At 55.3% G+C, this 20536-nt stretch overlaps 3 protein-coding genes across 5 annotated transcripts in view; 2 read left to right on the top strand and 1 right to left on the bottom strand.

Annotated features, from left to right (window-relative positions):
• Positions 1-20536, top strand: part of POLR2C (RNA polymerase II subunit C) — a 241815-nt gene that overhangs the window by 165827 nt on the left and 55452 nt on the right. The window lies entirely within an intron of this gene.
• Positions 1686-16251, bottom strand: ENKD1 (enkurin domain containing 1). Of its 3 annotated transcripts, none has more exons than XM_063333988.1 (8): positions 15935-16249; positions 11139-11263; positions 10616-10840; positions 9165-9337; positions 5483-5644; positions 4121-4290; positions 3078-3214; positions 1686-2550 (listed from the first exon to the last, which is right to left on the bottom strand). In XM_063333988.1, the coding sequence occupies exons 1-8, from the start codon at positions 16246-16248 to the stop codon at positions 2390-2392; spliced, it is 1467 nt and encodes a 488-aa protein (XP_063190058.1). In that variant the 5' UTR covers position 16249; the 3' UTR covers positions 1686-2389. The 3 variants fall into 3 exon arrangements, with proteins under 3 accessions (XP_063190058.1, XP_063190060.1, XP_063190059.1); XM_063333990.1 differs by lacking the exon at positions 15935-16249 and adding an exon at positions 14396-14522; XM_063333989.1 differs by lacking the exon at positions 10616-10840 and having other exon boundaries at positions 15935-16251.
• C4H16orf86 (chromosome 4 C16orf86 homolog) lies at positions 16235-19817 on the top strand. The gene is made up of 5 exons (XM_063333993.1): positions 16235-16468; positions 17175-17332; positions 18271-18449; positions 18876-19031; positions 19541-19817. Exons 1-5 carry the CDS (start codon positions 16334-16336, stop codon positions 19669-19671), a joined length of 759 nt encoding a protein of 252 aa, XP_063190063.1. The 5' UTR covers positions 16235-16333; the 3' UTR covers positions 19672-19817.

Below are 20536 nucleotides of genomic sequence, written 5' to 3'. Positions count from 1 at the left end.
CCCGCCATCCTGTCCTGGCTGGGAACAGGCCTGGCCAGATCCTGGCTGGCCGTGGTCCTTTGCCCCCTCTCGCCACACCTCCTGCAGTACCAACCTTCGGCACCAGCCCACCGTGGCTACTGGCAGGATGCACCCAAGGGCAGTGCTTTTCCAGCTGGACACAGGTGCTCAGGGAGAGCAAGGGCACCGGTGCGGTGCCAGACCCTTCACGGCACAAGGGCTCTCCCACGGCTCTCGGGTTAAAGCCGGTGCCCGATGCCAGGCGCCAGCACGAGCGTACACCTGGCTGGCGGCAGAGCCAGTCACCTCTGCAGGGAAGGGGGGGGACTGCGTCCTGCTGCCTTCGCTGACCCCCCGAGAACCAAACCACACGCCTGTCCCCTGGCACCTGTGCCTGTGTAGCCAAAACCTGGCCAGCAGCCGCACGGGAGCCATGGGGCTGGTTTAGCGCCGAGGGCCTGAGCGCGCTGGCTCTGCCAGCCCGTGTGCCAAGGGCCCTACAAACAGGGTCCTCTCGCCAGCGCTGCTCTCAGGGCACGCGGTGGGGCTGGGTGAGGGGTGTGACGGGACAGCATCAACTCTTTGGGATTTGACCGTCCATCCGGAGCCCCAGCCCTGCCCGGGGCGGGCGCTGAGCAAGGACTGAGGCTGGCAGCTCTGGGGCTGCACAGCGGGGTGACACTCACGGCATGCAGCCAGGGCCCAGACAGGCAAGGGAGCAAAGCAGACAGCGGAGTGGTTAGTCCAGACTTGTTTAGGGCAGGGAGGTGCTGGGGGGCTGGTGCCCGTGGCCCCCAGCTGCTCTCATCCAGCCGGCTCAGCCTGCTTGCCCCGAGGCCGGCCCCAGGGGAGCGTGGGGTGATTTTCCGAGTGCTAAAAGCTTCCCCAGCCCTTGGCAGGAGCGTTGGCCCCTGATATCCTAGGGCACCGCAGAGCTCCGTTTGCCGCAGGGAGCCGTGGGCAGCGCTGGACCGCTCTGCAACATTCCCACCCTGCAAAATCCTGCCCGGGATGGAGTAACCCCATGCAACAAAGCACCCGCTCGGGGCAAACATGTGCAGCACCCCTTCCCCGCGCAGCGAAAGGAGACAGGGCAACAGGCACAAGTTGCAACAAGGGAAGTTTTGATGGGACTTCAGGGAAAAAAAACAGCGTTCCCCCTGAGGGTGTGACAGCCCAGGGACAGAGCCCCAGCGAGGTGGTGGTGGTGGAAACCCCATCCTTGCAGATTTTCCCAACTCAGCTGGACAAGGTCCCGAGCTGTAGAGCTGGTTCTGTGCTGAGCAGGAGATGGACCAAGCCCTCCAGCGATCCCTTCTAGCCTAAATCTTACTATGCTTTGTGTGGCAGGATCCCTGCAAAGGTTTGCACAGCTCCCTGTGTGGCATCCGAAGGTAAGGAGGCAGCGAGCTCACCTCCACAATGGCACTGGCTGCATCCTGCCTGCCTGCAGACTGAGATCCGGCAGGACTTCTGCGCATGTTCTCCACTCTGAGTCCACCACCGTGTCCCAGCACGGCAGTGCCGCAAAACCAAACCTCCCTGGCCACTTCGGGCTTCTGCAGAAAGTGGGACCGGGAGCCATGGCTCTCCCCCTGCCCGCGCTACATCAGTGCTGCTGGTTTCTGCTGCCCACCGCCACTCCGCAGGCCCTGCTGAGCCTACCGGGAGCTGCACACACACTGGAAGAGGGAAACGATGCTTTATTGGAGCATGTCCTGCCCCACAGGCAACAAAGGCTTCTCCAGACATCCTGCCACATTCCCCTGCAGCCAGCTCCCCTGCAGCCAGCCCGGCTCTTCTCTGGGTGGGAAGGACTGAAGCTCCGCACCTCCCTGTGTTGTCCCCAAGCTGTCCCTGAGCTGCTGAGCCCAGCCAGCAGGTCAGAAGGTGCAGAGACACCGGCTGCGTGAGCCGGACAGGTCAGTGCTTAGGACTGGGGCACACATGAGGTTTGTGTGCAGCCAAGTCTGCAGGTGCCCAGAATGAGCCATGACCATGGCCTGGCTTAGGAGAAAGAGGGGGACAAGGAACACCACAGGCAACAGCACAGGAGACCTCCTGCCAGTTTCTAGAAGTGGGAAAAAATGTGAAAATAAGAGGCGATGCCATGGATCCAGGGCAGAGAGCTGATCTCTGAGAACTCAGGTTCTCCACACTGCACAGCCGAGACTGAATTAGGGCATTTTCCTCCCTTTTCCCTGGACAAGGCACAACACTGGGGGGTGAGCAAAAGATGCTGTCTGCACGTTGGCCACTGTATCAGCACCTGCATGAGCCCAGGGTCCTCAACGTCCCTTCCTCTCCTTCCCTCCCAAAGCGATGATCGTCCCTTCCAGCGATGATGGATGTTCAGGCGGAGCAGCACAACACACCCAGCCCCGCTGGCTCAGGAGTCCAGCTTGATGAAGACCTTGGGCCTCGAGAAAATTTTGATGGCCTCTTCTATCTGTGAGAGCTTCCTCTCCAGCTCTACCCGCCTCTTCTGCATGCTGAGGGTATCTGCACGCACCGGCAGCATCACCAGGTCCTTTAGCAGGTGCTCTTGGCCTGTAAAAAAAAAAAAAAACAAACCAAAAAAAAACCAAAAAAAAAATCAAACAAGTTGTGTAAGTGGAAGAGCAAAGAAATCTGTCATTTTCCTAATGCTACGACCACATCCCCAGTCATGAAAATGGTGGCAGTGCTGGAAAAAGGACTTCATACCCACCCATCCTTCTCTTCAAAGCCCAGCGGGATGAGGACTTGAGTGACCTGCTCCAGCTTTCAAGAACCAAGGGTTGGACTAGAGACCTCTGAAGGTCCCTTCCAAGCAAAATCTTTTATTATTTTAAGAGCAATAGTAGCCCTAACATCAGGTCCACCAGACAAGCCTGCTCCAGAGACCCAGCCCTGTAAACTGCAGGTCCCACCAACCTGAAGGAGATTGCTCTTTCCATGCACACAGCTCAAGTGCTGCAACATCCCAGCTACGTGCAATTATTCCAGGCAACTCTCCAAGTGGCAGGAATCCGTGACCCAGAACTCCCCTCTCCCTAATCCTGGCCTGTTTTTCTGAGCTGGACTTTTCCTCTTACTCTGCTTCAGATTGCCGAGGGTCTCCAGCCGCTGGCCCTCTGGCATCATGGTATGACCAGGTGGCGTGTCGGGATCTGGCAGGTTTTGCAGCCGCTCCTCCATCTGTCTGCGCCACTGCTCCTTCCTCTCCAGCAGGCTGGCAAGGCAAAGGGAAGCACGTGTCAGCACATCTGTCAGGACGGGTCACCCAGGGATGCGGGCAGAGGCTAGGAATCGAGCCCTTCAAACCCCACTAGTCTCCGCGTTGCTGCCTGAGGACCACAGAAACCCACTCTGCTGGCACAGGCCCTCGCCGTGGAGGGATGCAGCCAGGTTTAGCCCGCATGCAGGGGCTAGCAAACACACTCCATGTGCACCGAAAGGCAGCTAGAAGAGACCAACACGAGCACCTTGGAGACAAGGGCTTCTGCTCCTTCCTTCTGTCCCAGGCTACTGAGTCCTCTCACAACCATCTCTGGGCCAATGATGGGATGAAGCTGGACAAAGCATCTGACAGCCAGGGATGCTGGCACTGAACAGCAGGCACAGCAGAGAGCCAAAGGATCGACACCATGGTCAGTCCTAGGACAGCGTCACCCAGGAACTGTTTTCCACTCAGAAAATCCAAAATGCAAGTCACTAACTGGATGTTCCTCAGACGCTGGTTCAAAGGCAGGATGAATGCTTGCAAGGCAGAGCAAGCTCTCCGCCTCTCCGAAAACAGACCTTTGAATACTGACACTACGCCATGTGGAGCAAGGCTTACGAAGGGGCAGGAGCACATAGAGCATGCCACGTGTCGGCATCATTGTACGACAGCAAGCAAGGGAGGAGGACAAAATTCTTTCTGAGCCCTGTCACACTGGCCACGGGATGCTCGTTAAGTCAAGAAACCAGGAGGGACTGCGTTTATTCCCCAGGCCACAGTAAACTGCACTCCTTGCACATGGTGACAGTGCCTCTGTCCCCAGTCCCTGTTTTTTTACGCAGAAGCTGGGGGACGTGGTGAAGAGAAGCGGGCTTGTAACAGAAAGTTCCGTGGATCAGAGAGGGGCATACGTACTACTGGGGGACGTGGCCCTTCTGCTTGGCATTGTATTCCTCCTGCTCCCGGTGTTTCTGTTCCAGCAGCTCGGCCAGCGCCTGCAGGGACTGGGAGCGCCGCAGCGAGGCCCGCTTGGCGTTGCAGGCGTTGTGCTTAATGAAGTCAATGCTCTTGCCGTCCACCTGGATCTGGAAGAAGAGAGAGGGAGGCAGCAGGGGTCGGCTCAGCACACACCCACAGGGACAAAACAGAGAGGCACCCACACAAGGCAGAGAACTGCAGCTGTCCTACAACAGGACGAGCATACCCTCAGCCCATCCCATCTCAGGAATCAGAGAGACAGGCAGAGCTATGGCCACGCTTTGACAGAAGAAACCAGCACCAGAATAAGTGCCAGAAACCCCTGGGGTGCCACGGTTTGACCGGCGCCAAAAGCCAGGCAAAACCTAAACCCCATCTTGTTGAGGTCCTCAGGCTGACCCCATGCCCTCAAAGCCAGAAGGACAGGAAGAACCAGGCCTGACATAGTCCCCGTGGCTCCTGCTCCTGTGTTTTGAGCCCATCAGAGCAGGTAGAAGGTTGGAGCAAAACCAGTCAGGCCCTCATCAGACCAATAAATGCAACAGAGTTCCTGGCAGTGCAGGAACTTAGCTGGTCCTTGGGGGCATTTCCCCAAAGACAGCACCCTCTGTCACAGCTCCTCTGACCGTTAGGACAGGGGAGAAGGTTGCTGGGCTTGAGCATAAAGTTTTCTTTTCTTGGTTTTCCTCCTTAAGAGTTGATGTCCTGTTTAAATTAAGTTCCTCTATGGCATCTGGGAACCAACAAACTGACAAACCCACACTAGCCAAGCAAAGAAGACATGAGTCACGGAGCAGTTTAGGACCTCCCAGACAAGACTACCTGAAAAGTTTAATTGTTAATACTGATTTAACTCTCCTTACTAAAAAGCACACCCATTTCCTACATTTTTATCTCATGGCCAGAAGCCACAGTTCCTTTGATTAAGGTGGGAGCAGTCTCCAAATCCCCAAGACCTCCTACAAAGCCCTCGGAAGAGCAGATTGGAGATGGCTGTCACTTCTACGGTGAGGAGGTGGGATTTCCTAAGGGAACTTCATGATCTCTTTAACTATGAGCAAGGATAGCATTAGCAATCCTTGAATGCCCATCTCGCCACCCCAGTGACCCAGGCCCTGGTCCTTTCCTTCAGCCAGAAACGGTATTTATATATCTCCTCGTTCATGTAGCACATCTGACCCAACGCTTTAGAAGAACACATGAAGAGTTCAAAGCAGGAGCAACGGACAAGTGCCAGAAACCCCTGGGATGGCCAAGTGCCAGAAACCCCTGGGAGCATGCAGATAGTGTGCAACTCACCTGGGTTTCGGCACCCAATGCCTCTGGAGCCTCTGTGTCTGCCCCTCCTTTCATTCTGGCAGGCCTTGGGGAAAGCGGTCTGCACGGCTTGATCCCTGGGCCACAGCGAGAATATGCCCTCAGGAATTTCAGAGCCTCTGGTTTTGGAGGTGGGGAACTCTCCTGGGAAAGGCAAGAAAAGATCCACTAGCGGAGGGAGGCTGGAGCAAAGAGAAACCCACCCACCCAAGTTTGGGTGGTCAACCACAAGCCCAACCACAAGTTTCCAGCAGGCAGATGACAGCACGCTCTTTCTGCCATGACTTGGCAGAAGGCTTTGGGGGAAGGCAACGTGCACAGAGCCAGCAAAGGCCAAACAGACTGCCTACAGCAACCAATCCAGACCCGGCAACTGAACTTTGTAAAGAAATGCTAAAAAAAAAAAAAAAAAAAAAAAGGTGTTGGGGGGGAAATCTGCAGAAACAAACGTTTGGACCAAATGCACGTGTAGCAGTGACTGGAGAGTCCCTCTTTACTGACTAACCTGGCAGGTATGAAAGGAGAGCAACACCATGTAACCCAGCAGATAACCTACCAGACCTAGGGACAATTTAAATGGATGGACAGTGCAAAGTGACAATGACCATGACTCCTTAAAAAGCAGAAATCTTCCCGTCAAAAGGGCAAATGGCAGCGTAGAGAAGCATGCTGAAAGCTGGGAGACACATGCCAGTCTCCCCTGTTGGCAACATCAGAGAGCTTGAACTCCCAGAAGAAGCCATCCCACCTCCATCAATCCCGAGCATGCTGCAGCGCCCTGCGATGGCAACCTTGAATTAAATGGCACAGGTCGGCACAAAGCTGACACAAATTAGATGCTGTTCTCCAGTGCCGCTCTGTGCAGCACCCCAAATCTGTGGTTATCCTCTTCTAGACAGAAAGAGGAGCGGAGAGCAAGGGAGTCTGGTAGTTTTGGGAGGGTGGAATTGCATCTGGGATGCATCTTCAAAGGCCGTGGTTAGCGTTGGGACAAGGCGACGCTGCTTGATGCTGCAGGCCGTCTGCAACAAGACTGTCTGGGGCAGTCCCCAAATGAACCCTGAAAATTGGAAGGACACTGCGGCAAGGGGGTGACCTTACAACAAATACAACCAGGGCACTGCTCTGCTCCTGGAAGTCACTGGAACTGCCCAGGGCAGCCGCCGGGTCTTCGCAGATATGCAAGGCCTCGGCTTCTCTCTCATCTGAGCTGCAGGGCACCTTGAGGGCAGATGCCTTATTTCCTGGCCCATTTAGCTTGGCAGACCCGAGGACTGAAGGTGGGATAGGGCAGTAACATCAGTAGTTTTGGCACAAGGACCAGGGTACACGATGCCCTCAGCGCTGCCTAGATGGATCATATTCCAAAGATGATCAGTCTTTTATCAACAGGAGCCAGGAGACCCCGATCTCTCTGATAAGTTAATGAGAAGTGCCTTTACCTAGTGCTGTCGGTCAGAAGTCAAATAATTCTGCGACCTTAGGAGCGTGCTAGCAGAGCACAGTGTGCCCCGTCTCCCTCCACAGGAGCACTGAGACCGCCAGAGCCCTTTTCAAGGCAGCTGCTACAATTAACAGCCTCGGGGACAGATGAGAGAAAAGAAACTCCACATTAGACACCAAGACCTAACGGAATCAACTTAAACTCTGAGCAGCAGCTCCACAGAAGATGGAGATCCTTCACAGGGAACACCCCAGCTCTAGGAGAGCCACAGCAACAGTTAAAGCAATGTGAGTCAGCATCAGGGCCTCCTGCCACCTTTCTCTGGAGGAATCCGCAGAGCATAAGTAATGCACCACGCAGAAATTGCCTGCGCAGAGGCCACCCCCTTTCCCCAAAACAAAAGGAGGAATGATCTCAATCTTCCTCTAACCCAGAGGATTTGTCAAACAAGAGCGTAGGCTTGTGTTCCTAAAGCACACGTGGGTTTGCTCCCGTGTGTGGAAGGGTCACGGACGTCAGAGAGCACGGTGGCACACCGGGAAGAAGAGACACACCATTTGGAACCACTGGCTTGGAAATCATCTTGACAATTTTTGCAGTTGTTTTCAATACACATAATTTTAGTGTCAAAAGTTGACCCAAGGGCCACAGACCAGAGGAACGTGATGCAGAGACGAGGAGGAACTTGAAGGCTCCAACTCAGCACAGGAGCGCTTCGTGTAAGTGGCTGTGCTCGAGACGCCACCCAGCTCGCACCCATGGTCTGCACAAGCAGCAGCTTAACTGTGTCACTCCTGTCCACACAGGCGGCTTGGCTACAAAGACAGGACAGAGACGGAGACCGTGGAAGCTACCAGGGACTCACAGAAGAACAAAGCCCTCTCCTGGCAGCCAACAATCCTGAGGCCGATCAGAACACAGGATCCAACTGCAACGCTGCTCCGGAGAGCCAACGGCTTACAGGCCAAAGCAGCAGCCCTGCGCTTCCCCTTCCTCAGAGAGCTTCTCCCACATGAGGCAGAGCTGGAAGGGAGCACCAAGGCCTCTCCTCCAGCAGGTCGCCATGATGAGGGTAGGCACAACACCCCGCTCTGCCTGCTGCCATGCGGCAGGAACCGACCCCATCCATAGGAGCCACAATGCCTACTTCTGGATGAAAGAAGAGGCCAACCAAACAGAGAGGTCCCCTGGATGACAGAGGTCTCCCAGATCCAGACTGATGACAACAGATCCACCCAAGACAGTGATGGAGCTCTCCTTCCCTCTCCCAGTGGGCCTTAACTTTACTTTCTGCTCAAACAGGTACACTTCTACCAAGGCAGCCACTTTGGTGCATTTTACAAAGCTCTCCGACAGAGGCACCATTTAAACACAAGGAACCCACCAGTGGAGAAAAGATTATCCAGCGAAAGAAAAAGAAAGTAGTCAAAAGCTATCCAAAATCTCCACAAAGCCAGGCACCCACTCAGAACAGAAGCCATGAACATTTCAGCAGCTGAAAAAGCCTGAGGAGACAAGGCATGGCCCTGCATCCTTTCTCCCACAAGGTCGTGTACAGCGGACGGGAGGTACATAACGCTCATTCAGGTTTTGCTGGAGCTGCAAGGCCTCCGCCCTGCCTGCCTGGAGATGTCTGTGTGCCCCACTGCACAGCGGTTTTTCACCGGGACAATTGCTCAGAGAAGAATTTGGAGATAGACGGCTCACTGTGGGTCCACAGCTGGACCAAGGTTTGACGCAGCCTTAAGACCTACCTCTGAGGACCACGATCCATGGGGCAGAATTCCACAGCTTTTGGCACAAACCTCAGACTAGCATTGCCCCGAACACTGGAAAGCTGCAAAGCCAGCTGGATGCACCTCTAGACAGGGAATACGGCTGTGAGGGCTGCTCTGCACCTCCCAGGAACCACCTTTAGATCCCTAACAAATGAAGGGCCAAGCGGGAGCCTCCAGGCAGAGGGTGTGATGAGATTTTCCTCTTCTCTGCTTCCCCTGCATGGGAGGTCTACATGGCCAGACGGGATGGGGATTACTACAGTAATCGCTCTCCGGACCCAAGCCACACAGCACCGCTGCCACATCTGCCCACTGTGCTTCAGCACTGAGCTGCCCCCAGACCCGCAGGTTCTGGGATTCCCCCATCTTCACCGTCCCACAGAGCCTCATGGCTGAACCGCATCCCAGGCCAGGATTGTTCAAGAGCCCAGTGGGTACTGACCTGCAGTTTGGCTTTCACCTTTGACTCCACGTTTTCGTATTTCTGCGATTTCCACAGAGCTTTCACAGGCTTGGGCTGGCTCCGCGCTTGGGCTTGCTCCTTCTCTTTGCACTTCTTCTGAATCTCCTTTATTCGCCTCACATTTTCCTTCTCGTGGTCCTTGGACTCTTTTCCTGCACAGCAAGGGGAGACACAGCCCTCACCCCTCAGACACTGCCAAGGGATGCAGGCTCTTTGGAGCACTGGCACCAGAGACCACAGCTCTGTCTGCAAAGCTGGTTCAACCGCCCATAGAAATAGCAAGCTGTCCCCTCTCCTGCAGACTAGACAATCTGTGCGTTTTGCTCATGTTAGATCCACACTCCTGGACTGACCCTCTTCTGCCAGAGGATCCCACAGTGCCCAGATGACCATCAGCACATTACTGGTGTTCACAGACTCCCTTGCTCCGAGGGAGTGTGGCTCACTTGTCCCATTTTGGACTATGCTAGACAAGCCACACCAGCAACCTCTTGAGAGCAAGCTCAATTCACAGTTCAAGCATCCCATGGCGTTTTGGAAGCAAAGAGAGGGCTGGTTAATGGAAGCTGTTAGAACCTGAAACCTGCACTGTTCCTGATTTCAGGCTCAGGGTCAGCCATTGTCCCACATTCAAAGGGACACAATCAAGACTATGGAGCGTATTTTTTGCTTTCTAATCAAAAATGATTCTTCCTTGAGCTCCTCAAGCAAAGGAAGACCTCATCTGACACAACCAGACCCTCTTCCATTCCCCTCCTGCTTTGGCACAGCAGTTGTGGCAGCCACCAGCTGGCATCCACCACGCTGGCATCAGAAAGGACAATGCCAGCACATGAAGCCAATCAAGTGAGAGCCACTGCTCAGCCTTCTCTCTCTTCTGGACCTCCGAATGTTCTGTGTGACCTCCCTGAAGAGGGGACCATGTTTTATAAAAATGTCCCCAGCATTCACATATACAAACAGTCTTCCCAAACCCTGCTTGGCTTCCTTAACAAGTAGTTCCCCAGGTTAAACATCCTCCATACGTTTAAGATTTCACTTGATCCGTCCTTAAGTACGACTATAAAGATACTGGTTATATCCAGAGGCAGCAAACTAGAAGAGCTTGATTTATTTCCAGCATCTCTCAGCAGTCTCTCATCCATGACTGGTTCCTCAAGTCCAAATTAAACAGCATCCTTTTTACAGTCCCTCTTCCCACTGCATACCTGGACCAGGCTCGAGTCAGGGAGGCCGCAGCAGCACCCGCTCCACCATGGGTGACGGCCCAGGGACACCACTGCCAGGCCAAATGCAGCAGATGGGGTGACGGGCCCTGCAAAATTCAAGCTCTGCTCAGGCAGCAGAGCTGAGGAATCCACCCAAATCCCTGATGCTTTATCCCTGGCCCCAAACACAACTCAGGCCAGCAACAACTCAGCTGTACTTACTCTTGACCGGGAGCTCCCCGTCAAGGGAGAGACCTTCGAGCTGCAGTAAGAGACTAAGCGTCCCCTTCTGTCCCTTCTCCAAGAAGTCCCTTCCACTGGGGCGAATACGCGGGGCTGGCTGGGCCTGACGGGCACTGCCCAAAGCAGGGTATGGGTTGGGAACTGGGTCCAGGGAGCCAAAAGTAAAATCCAGCTTCCCAGCATTCCCTTCCAGCCTCCCTCGAGCTATAGAGAAAAGACAGAGAAGGCGATTATCAGGAACCAATCTCGCCTCGTGGTTTTCTTCACCCACAGCCTACAAACAGTGCTAAAAAACCCCTCTCCGCCTCTACCTTATGCTTTCCCATCTTTCAGCCAGCTGTACAGTCCACCCTTAGGATTACCATCTATGAGGCAGCAGAAGCACCTGCACCAGTGTGACTGGGGACTGTCGAGGATCCCAAAGGATAAGGACATCAAATGGGCAAGCTGCATCACGCCAAAGTACAAAACCGCCCATCTTTAACAAGCATCAAGGACTCACCTGAGAAGGGGCGTTTATAATAGTTTGGAAAGAGCGTAGGATCTGGAGGAATGGGTCCAGAAATCCTGGATGGCCCTTCACACATCCTACCGTCGCTCTGCCTCCGCCACGGAAACCAGCCACCACTGAGAACAGAAATGAACAGCACTCACTGAGCCACTGAAAAGCTACATTTCATATATATATATATATATATATACACACACACACACATGAACTTCTGACCTGCATTAGAAAGCTCACACACAGCTACAGAGACGACCTGCAGGTAGGAAACCACCCCAAATTGGGCTCCATGCAGGTGAGGCAAAGGATCCAGCAGCAACTGTCCCTATTGTGGGGCTAATCAGCATTTTTACCAGCACCGAACCTGAAACATCCGCGGTCGCTGTAATACCAGTACCTTCAGTACAGAAAATCCCTCCCGTCTTTGCTCTCCCATATGGGAATAGTTAATGCAAGCAGGAGCTGAGCTGCCGTAACCACCCTGTGTGCCTTTAGTGAACAGAAAATCCAAGGTAGCTGGACACCATCTGACACATTTTAGCCTTAGATTTGCATTATCTTGCACCTTGGGCTCTTTCTAAATAGCTCCTGTAGTTCGAATACAACATACCCAAAGCAAGCTGAAGCCCCAGCCCCACACAGCCCCCCTGCTATATCCTCTGCGAGAGACACGCCAGTGCCATCACCACCCTTGAGCAGCCTGGGGCTGAACCTCAAAAGGCCCTGAGGCAAAACACTTTGCTGCAGGACCATGTAGGGGCAGACACTGAATTTTCTGGGGAAGAGCCCTCAGACAACAGCAGCCTGTCTGCCTCTCGGCTCTCTGGGAGAACAGAGAGTTACCCGCTTAGGAAAACATCTTCTTCATTTCTAAATAACTTTTCAATGCAGATCAACAGGCACCAGCACAGATCCACAAATCCCCACCCTGGCCCACACTGGTCTCTGCTGCTTCTCTCCTGCCCATGACAGGAGGAGCACAGATCTTTCCAGCACAGGAGCAGTCAGCATCTATTTTCTCTTGATGCTCGCCAAGATCATAGAATCACAGAATGGTTTGGGTTGGAAGGGACCTTAAAGCCCATCCCTGGGCAGGGACACCTCCCACCACACCACGTTGCTCCAAGCCCCGTCCAACCTGGCCTTGAACCCCTCCAGGGATGGGGCAGCCACAGCTTCTCTGGGCAACCTGGGCCAGGGGCTCACCACCCTCACAGCAAACAATTTCTTCCCAATATCTCACCTAAATCTCCCCTCTTCCAGTTTAAACCCCCTCCCCCTCGTCCTGTGGCTCCCCTCCCTGATCCAGAGTCTCTCCCCAGCTTTCCTGGGGCCCCTTTAGGGCCTGGCAGGGGCTGGAAGGTCTCCCCGGAGCCTTCTCTTCTCCAGGCTGAACCCCCCCCCAGCTCTCTCAGCCTGTCCTCACAGCAGAGGGGCTCCAAGCCCTCGGATCGTCTTCATGGACAGCATTTTATTGCCTACAAGAAACTCGAGGGCCTTGCTCCTCACTCCAAAAATGAGGATGCAGGATGCCGCGCCATCAGGCACAGATCACTGGTGAGCTTTTGGCAGATGCCACAAGAGCCTCAATACCTCATCAGAGTCACACCATGATTCTGACAGGCGCCAGGGCAGCTTGGCCGCTCTCATCGCTCTAAGAGCCGGGGCTACAACCTGCACGCCCTGACTCCCGAGGCGGTAATTTAAAGATTTCTGAGCCCAACGCTGCAGGAAAAGCCCCTTTCAGGATCCTTAGCATGCCAACACTGAGGGGACGCAGCATCTGCAATTTAATTTATAAACCAATAAACAATCAGTACAAGGCTGAGTGAGTCTGAGTCATAGCAACTAATGCACTGCAGTCTTCCTTGCTAAATCACCCCTGTTGACATGAGACCCATTAGCAAAAAGCTGTTATTCATCTCCCAGACACAACTGCAGAGGCAATGTAAGCAATGCTGACTACTGCGCACCAGCATGCATGCACAGTCTGCACCCAGCTGCTCTGGAAAAGCTGTTTCTGAAGAGCAGACAGAGCCTCTCAGCCTGAGATAAAAGGACACTGCCTTGGTATTATTTAATCTCCTTGATAATGTCTCCAACTGAGCCAGAACAGACCTCTCTTATCCTAGAGAAGAAAAAAAAAAAAAAAAAAAAAAGGCATTCACCACTAGATCACTCCAGAACAGCTACTGGCCTTGAAATTCACAACTGATCTTGATCTGAACTCGCCTCCAAATCCAGTAATTTACACGCAAAATGACAGGCTGAAATCAAGACCTGTGACAGAGCGGACAATTAGTGCGGGGGACCGAAGGAGGAAAGGCAAGCTGATGGGAGGCGGGGGATGGAAGGCTCATTTTATACCTTTCACATCCGAACAGCAGCCTGCCCTGCTGCAGGGAATTTGCAAATGACACCCACTCCCTGATTTGCAAGTCACATCACCTCTTGATTGGGATCTTGCAAGATGAGACAACCTTATTACAATAGTAAGCACCTTGCCTATCTAGGTACCTCCAGCAAACTCAGCGACTTGGGACGCAAGCCCCCAGCATCAGCCCCAGAAGCAGCCAAGCCTCAGTTACAGTGATCAGCACGGACTTCCCAAGCTGCTGCTCTGCTCCTGCCAACCATGAGTGTCTCCAGGGGACCAGCGAGAGGACCTCCTGGCTCACTTCTGCCAAAAGGGGGTGCATGAACCTTCTCCACCGCCGTTCCCACCCTTCTGCTTTACCTACAGGTTCTGAAGTGCAAACAGCCCTGTGCTCAGCTGACTCAGGTCACTACCCCTGCACGAAACAAGTCGCTTCTTTTGCTGGGTTGGTTTTCTGAGTTTACCCTTCTGTCCAGAAGTAACCTGGCTGTCACCTCCACGGGGGGGATCAGAGAAGCGCCGGAGCAAGCACAAGGGAAACACAGCAGGAGCACACGCTTATCAACGCAGAGGGGGAGGAAGAGGGGACAGGCCCAGCGCTTTTCAGCAGTGACCCGATGGCTGGCTCAGCCACGCTGCCTAATTTGCACCCAGGAAAGCATCTCCTCTATCACCGTGTTAGAAACCTAAACGTCAAGAACACAATGTCTGAGCTGTTGCTACCAGAAAGACGCTGTTTAGAGCATTCTCAGGCTACGAGACGCAGGTAACTCGTAACCGACTGCAAACGCAGTCCGGTTAAGTCCAGGTAAACAGATACATACGTGTGCAACTCCTCTCTCTCCTGAACCCCCTGCCAGGCTGCAGAACTCACCAGGGAAACAGCGACGCTGCTCCAAGCCACTGGGCTGCACCAAACCTGTTCTCTGCTCGCCCAAAAGCAGCACAGCGACAAAAGAGGCGCAGGGCGGTTGTCAGAGTAACCCAGCGACTTCAGCATTCCCTACTCGCCCAGCCTGAGCCCGGCCGGCTGCTCGCTTCCCTGCCAGGACCACAGCTTCATCTGGGTCTAGGACTCAAACAATGCAGGCTCCAGCCCTGCCTCTCCCAGAGCGTCCCTGTAAGTTTAAGAACCATTAATTCAATTCTTTGTGCCCTTCACCCCAGCTTACCAAGTGGTAAAAATGCCACCCACGCCCCCAGTAAACGGAGATCTTTCAGAGCCTGTACGAACCATGGCTTCCTCTCGTGGCTTGTTTTTGGCATGGCAGTTAAGGAAACTACAAAGCATGGGAACGGACAAGGCTTTGGCAGGTGTTTTTCGCAGCCCTGAACCTGCCGCGTCTGACTTTGAAGCACTCCCTCTTCTTCTCAGATCACATTTTCACCGTGCCTGAGTCCCTGGCCAGGAAGCTGCTACCACACACAGAGCTGAAGCAAGACCAGCTTCGTGCCTTTATGAGCCAACCTCTGCAAAAAGCATGGGGGCAAAAAAAAATCCCACAGCTGTGATAAACTCTGATAAGCAAAGCGAGTCATCTGCAGCAAATCAAAGGGCTAATCTCTGTGCAGCTAGTCTCGGCTGTTTGCTTCCTCCCTCAGTAGTTTTAGCTGAAATGGAAAGTAGCACCAAGATAACTTCTGTGTCCCAGGGCTGCACCAAAACAGGGAGGGGAACAGGGATCTGGAGCCATGCCTCCTGCAGAACTCGGGGTCAGGAAATGAGGTGCTGTGAGCCTACCCGGTGATGTTAACTGTGATAAATGATTTAATCGCAAACAGGATTCCAATTAGAATTTATAATTTATTAAAGGAACAAAGGCAAGCAAACAGCGCTGGGTGTGCCGGGGGTCTCTGCCCAACCACGACACACACCTTACAGACCCCATTTTTGGTTTATATCTCCTATACTAATACATATTCATAACTGCCTCTAAAATGGTTGGCCCTTGCCAAAAATGGGTGTATGCCCCCTCTTACAGGTCACTATGCAGATAACAACAGGTCCGGTTTAAGTTGGTATTCTAGAATGTTCACCAGGTGGCTCCTGCAAAACACAGACACGACACACACCGTCTCGTCTGCGGCCAGACAGACAAAACAATCAAAGGTCACACTTCACCCTGTGGCCCTAACACTGTCCACACTGACACGAATCAGTTAAGCACATTTCACAGGAGTGGTGACCAGGACCCCGTCACCCTGAAGCTGGAGCCCCAAGGCTTCACCACGGGGGAGCGCAGCCACCCCTTCCCGGGGCCCCGGGCTGGGCTTTGCCCCGGCCGCCCTCGCCGGGGGCATGGCGGCCGCCAGCCCCTCCTCTGCCACCTCCCAGCCCGGCTCCCCGCAGCCCCCAGCCTCTCTCGCTCCGGCGGGCACCCGGGGACAAGCCGCGGGGCCGTGAGGGACTCACCGCGGGAGGCCGCAGAGACGCTCGGCCCGAGCCGAGGAGGCCGCAGCCTGGGCCTGGCCTGGGACCGGCAGCCGAACGCCCGGCCTGGCCCGGCCCGTCCCCGCCACGCTCCTGGGCAACAGCCGCTTCCGCCGGGAGGGGCCGGGGCCGCGGCCGGGGCGGGCCCTGCCGGGAGCGAGGCCGCGGAGCGGGGCCGGGGAGCGGGGCCGCCTGGGTCTGGCGCTGGGAGGGGGAACCCCCACCCCGGCAGCTCGGCAGGGAGAGGCAGCGGGTGGCCATGTCCCTGCGGCGTAGCCGGGCTGAGCATAGCACATTGCAGGGAGCCCCTGTGCCAAACGAAACACTCACGGAGACGTTGGTCTGCACGCAGGCCCCGCCAGTGGCCTTACAGTGTCTGCCATGTCCACCCCGGTGCCAGAGCCTCCTGCCCTGGTGAGAAGCCCCGAGGAGGGGCAGCGCGGCGGCTGTGAGCCTGGGCACATCCTCGCTCAGCTGTCTGCAGCCCTGGAGAAGCCAGACATCAAGGCTTTGGAGGTGAAGGGTGATGTCGCATTGGACGTGGGAATCGTGATGAGCAGAGGCTTCGTTCCCGGGTGCCACGAGCACGGGACTGTCCCCTGTGCAAGCCTTGTGCAAGAAGAGGGGGTCCCGATGCATGCCAAAATCTGGGGAGGGGGAAGGAATGGGAAAAGCTCCTGTCTGCAGAGGGTGGATGTCTCTGGGGCTGGGCCTGCTCCCCAGAAACAAAAGGCATGATGTTACTCCCAGGTCTTTCTCAAGCTGAGAGTAAATGACCCCAAATCATTATCTGCAAGCTTCTAGTTAAGCTGCGTGAAATGGTAGACGAATAATTTCTAGCCAACTCCTTGTAGAGCGCTTTTCTGCCCTGGTAGCAAGGCTTGACGGTGTCCCCAGCTGCTGCTTGGGGCCTGGTGGTGCCACCGTGGGTGACGGGGGGAACAAGATGGCAACCAGAGCCCTGGGAGGGCCAGTGGGACTCATGGGGCCACCCAGCGCCATGGTCCCACCCACCATGGGCAGCCCCTGCAGCAACAGGGGCTGCTCCCACTCTCCAGCCTGGTGGGCTCACCTCCAAGGCCGTGGGGCTATGTTGGGTGTAAAGCCCTAAATCCAGGTGGTTACTAACGGCCAGCAAAGGCTCCAAGCCAAGGAAAGCGGGTGCAGGGCCTGGCAGGACGGGAGCGTCGCTGCTGAGTGCCATCCCCCATGTCCACCGCAGTGGTCCAAGGATGGGCAAGGTGTCCTTGTCTGCACCGAGCTGTACGAAGAGGAGATGGGGAAGAACAAAGAGCTCTTCCCGGAGCTGGCGAATCTTGGCTGCGTCGCGGCGCTGCGGGCCTGGCTGCTAGCCTATGGTTTCAAACCCAAGGGGGCAAAGTAAGTCACCATGTCTCCTTTACGAGCCGACGTCGCGCTGCAGCGAGGGGCAGCCACCGGCAAGGCCTGGGTCCGTGTTGCACCAGGGTGAAACAAGGTTGGGAGGAAGGGATGGGCACGGGATGGAAGATATTAGTATCTAGAACTTGTGGCTGGACATCGTTGTTTTTATTCTGTTGAGAATTGAGGAGCTCTGTTGTAATTTTGAGAGTTGCTTAGAGTTTAAAAGGGCAGATAAACCAGAAAAGTGGGGACAGGGAGAAGTCCAGAGAGTCACAGGGGAAAAGGACATGGCACCTATGGCAATGCAGTAGCCCGGAGCCATCCATCAGCCACAGCCAGTGGCCACCAGCCATGTCCAAGTCCAGCCAGGGAGCTGAGCTGGCACGGCCAGCGCAGGAGCAGGGAGGTGCCGGCCAGTCCCTGGCACGGCTGCGCCACAGCACCGCGTGATGGTTTGAGAAACCCACAACAGTTTATTGTTGTTTAGACGATTATTCTCTCACCTGATGACCCCTCCCCACCCAGGAAGAGGAAATGGGGAAAAAACAAGGGAACCATGGTTCATGGTATGAAATAACCCTGTTGGCAGCTTGGGGCAAGTGCCCAGGGCTCGCCCCTCCTCGTCCCTGCGCTTGGCGAGCTCAAAAACATTGAGACCTTGAATCCCACATAGCATAGCTGGCTAGAAACTAAATATTTTCACCAATTCAGACACGGGGGTCTTCTACAAGTGCAGTTTTTCCAAGCATTAAGGGAGAAATTAGCACTGTGTTGCTCAAAGCAGGACATACAGGCACAGACCAGGGGGGAGGGCTGTGCTTGGACATGGCTCCTGTGCCAGGGCATGGAGACACCCAAGGTTCCGCAGGGCTACGACTCCCCCCACGGCCAGGCGCTGAGCTGGCCGTGCCCCCCAGCTGGTTTCTGTCCTGCAGGGTCGATGCGCAAGTGCTCCTGCTGCAGCACCCCAATTTCCAGAGGGTGCAGCCCACTGCCGAGGAGCCGGGCGCCCTTGGAGGCAACACCGGCCTCTCCGCCAAGCCGCAGCCGAAAAGGAAGAAACGTACGAGGAGGCCGCGCCCTCCCCGAGGCACCACGTCCCAGGACACGCTGGGTGAGCAAAGCTGGTGGGCTGCAGCGGCACGAGCGGGGCTGGGCTGGCATGGCGGGGGCTGACTTGTCTCAGGAACGATGCAGCTCTAAGGCTGAATCCCCGGTACAACAGGGTGGTCCCCAGCCCTTCTGCTTCTCCCAGACATCCCTGTGTGTGGGGTGGCTCTGCCACTGTTGAGTTTTCAGCTGGGCATGGCCATGCCTGGGCAGGTTCTCCGTGGCTCTTCCCTCCAGTTGCTGCTTTGTCTCTGGGATGTGGCCCTGCATCCCTGGCTTTTATCCCACCAGGCAGCCTCAGCTCAAGGGCACGGTTCCCCTCCTGGCAGGGGAGACATTCCTCCTCTGCTCCCAGGGCTGCTGCAGCCCACGAGCAAAGCCCTGGCAGGGAAGGGGTTGTCAGCATCGGGCTCTTCTTGTACCTCTCCAGGACGACGGCCACGCCTGCGACCCTTGTACCAGTACATCAACTACGACATGCCGGAGCTGATGCACCCGTCAGCAGAAGAAGATGAAGTCCCAGAGCTGGCCCAGACGAGCCAGGTCCCCATGGCCCCCGGGAGGCCAACAGCTCCACAGCTGGAGGGTGAGCTCCAACAAGGTTTACCCAGCTCCTGTATTCCCCAGGGAGCTGGCCTTGTCCTGCCAGCAACCTGCTGGTCCCCATAGCTCATCCCCCCCAGAAATGGAGGCTTTGCCCTCGCCTGTGCAGGTTTTGTCACTTTATCCTCTTTCTTCTGCCCTGGCCCCTAGCTTTTAGAGAAGCAGCTTGGATGTCTCTGGGTCACCATTTGCAGCAGCTCTGCCCTTAGGTTTTCTCTTGAAGCTATTTGGTGGCCCAACCAAACCAAGCAGGACCTTTCCCCCTAGGACAACACTCTTCAGTTGACTCCACAGTCTCCAGGATCAGGAGTTGTCTTCCAAGACTTGGTGGGACAAAGCCATAACCAGTCTGAGCTGGAGCTGGTGACAGGCCTGTTCCAAGCAGGAGGTCAGGCTGGAGACCCAGAGCAGTCGTCCCATCCTGCTGGTGCAAACACTCAGCCTGTCTCCGAGGAGGTGGCCGGGCTGCTGATGCACTCACTCCTCTTGCAGATACCTGGGCCGGCAGCACTCCGGCGATCCCAGCCCCTGGAGCAGACGACAAGTCCATGCAGGCTGATACCGAGAGGATGCTCGGATATGCAGCTAACCTGGTGCCACCGCCCTTCCCCCAGTACGAATAGCCGCACAGCTTCCTGCCTCCTCTTTGACTACTGCAGCCTGACCTGCAGGGTGGTGATCAGCACCTGGCCCAGCTGGGGGTTTGTTGGGTTTGTATCCTGGTTGCAGAGAACCTGCTTCACCTGGGAGGGCCGGGGGGAAGGCAATTTTTCAGTATAAATTACAGTTGCACATCACTTTGCCTTCGGTTGTATGTGCTGTCACATTCCTTCCTCGTGTGTGAAAAGGCAAGGGGCTGGGGACCAGTCTTGACCAGCTGCTGGAGATCACCCCATGCAGGGGACACAGGAGGGGGGGAGCAGCGCCAACCAGCAGGTGTTTCCGCTACAGCTGCGTTAGACAGAGAGGGATTGCATGGGGGAATCTAGACTTCACGACAGGGATCCACCTCATCCGAAGGAGGGCTCCTTTGGCCACCATCCCACTCTGCCCGTGTGGGGCAGCTGGAGGCTGCAGCCAGCCTACGAGAAGCCCGTTTCACCTCTCTGCACATTTCTGGGGTCAGGTCTGCTCACCCAGGAGGCTTGGCACCCTCCCTCCTCCCCTGGGATCATTTTTGGGTCTAACTGGAGACGTTTCGTGCTTCCCTCTCCTGCAGAAGGAGCTGTAATTTAGGATTTTCTGCCCGGTACAAATGTACTGACAAAGGCACAAAGGAAGGTTCTCAGTTCACAGAGGATAGTTTCAAAACAGACCCAAAACCGGCATGAAATAAGCCAGAGCTCTTCTGGCTGAATGAAGGCGGTCCAGGTGAGCTCAGGAGACGTTATCTCAGCTGCTTTACATAGCCCACAGTCGTCCCATGATGTCGTCACATCGCTCTCCTGTAGGCCCCCTTCAGGGACTGGAAGGGGCTCTAAGGTCTCC

This window comes from Chroicocephalus ridibundus, chromosome 4 (genome assembly GCF_963924245.1).
Source record: "Chroicocephalus ridibundus chromosome 4, bChrRid1.1, whole genome shotgun sequence".
Lineage (NCBI taxonomy): Eukaryota > Metazoa > Chordata > Aves > Charadriiformes > Laridae > Chroicocephalus > Chroicocephalus ridibundus.
The sequence above is the reverse complement of the archived record's forward strand: the minus strand, read 5'-3'. Positions and strand labels throughout refer to the sequence as shown.

Excerpts from the sequence above, each read along its gene's own strand:
- ENKD1 (XM_063333988.1), bottom strand. The coding sequence starts at position 16,248 with ATGTGCTATGCTCAGCCCGGCTACGCCGCAGGGACATGGCCACCCGCT. Across the intron at positions 3,215-4,120 it reads AAGGGCCACGTCCCCCAGTA|CCTGCTGGAGAGGAAGGAGC; the intron begins GTACGTATGCCC and ends TTGCCTTGCCAG. Across the intron at positions 2,551-3,077 it reads CCTCGGCAATCTGAAGCAGA|GCCAAGAGCACCTGCTAAAG; the intron begins GTAAGAGGAAAA and ends TTTTTTTTACAG.
- C4H16orf86 (XM_063333993.1), top strand. The coding sequence starts at position 16,334 with ATGTCCACCCCGGTGCCAGAGCCTCCTGCCCTGGTGAGAAGCCCCGAG. Across the intron at positions 16,469-17,174 it reads CAGACATCAAGGCTTTGGAG|TGGTCCAAGGATGGGCAAGG; the intron begins GTGAAGGGTGAT and ends TGTCCACCGCAG. Across the intron at positions 18,450-18,875 it reads CACGTCCCAGGACACGCTGG|GACGACGGCCACGCCTGCGA; the intron begins GTGAGCAAAGCT and ends GTACCTCTCCAG.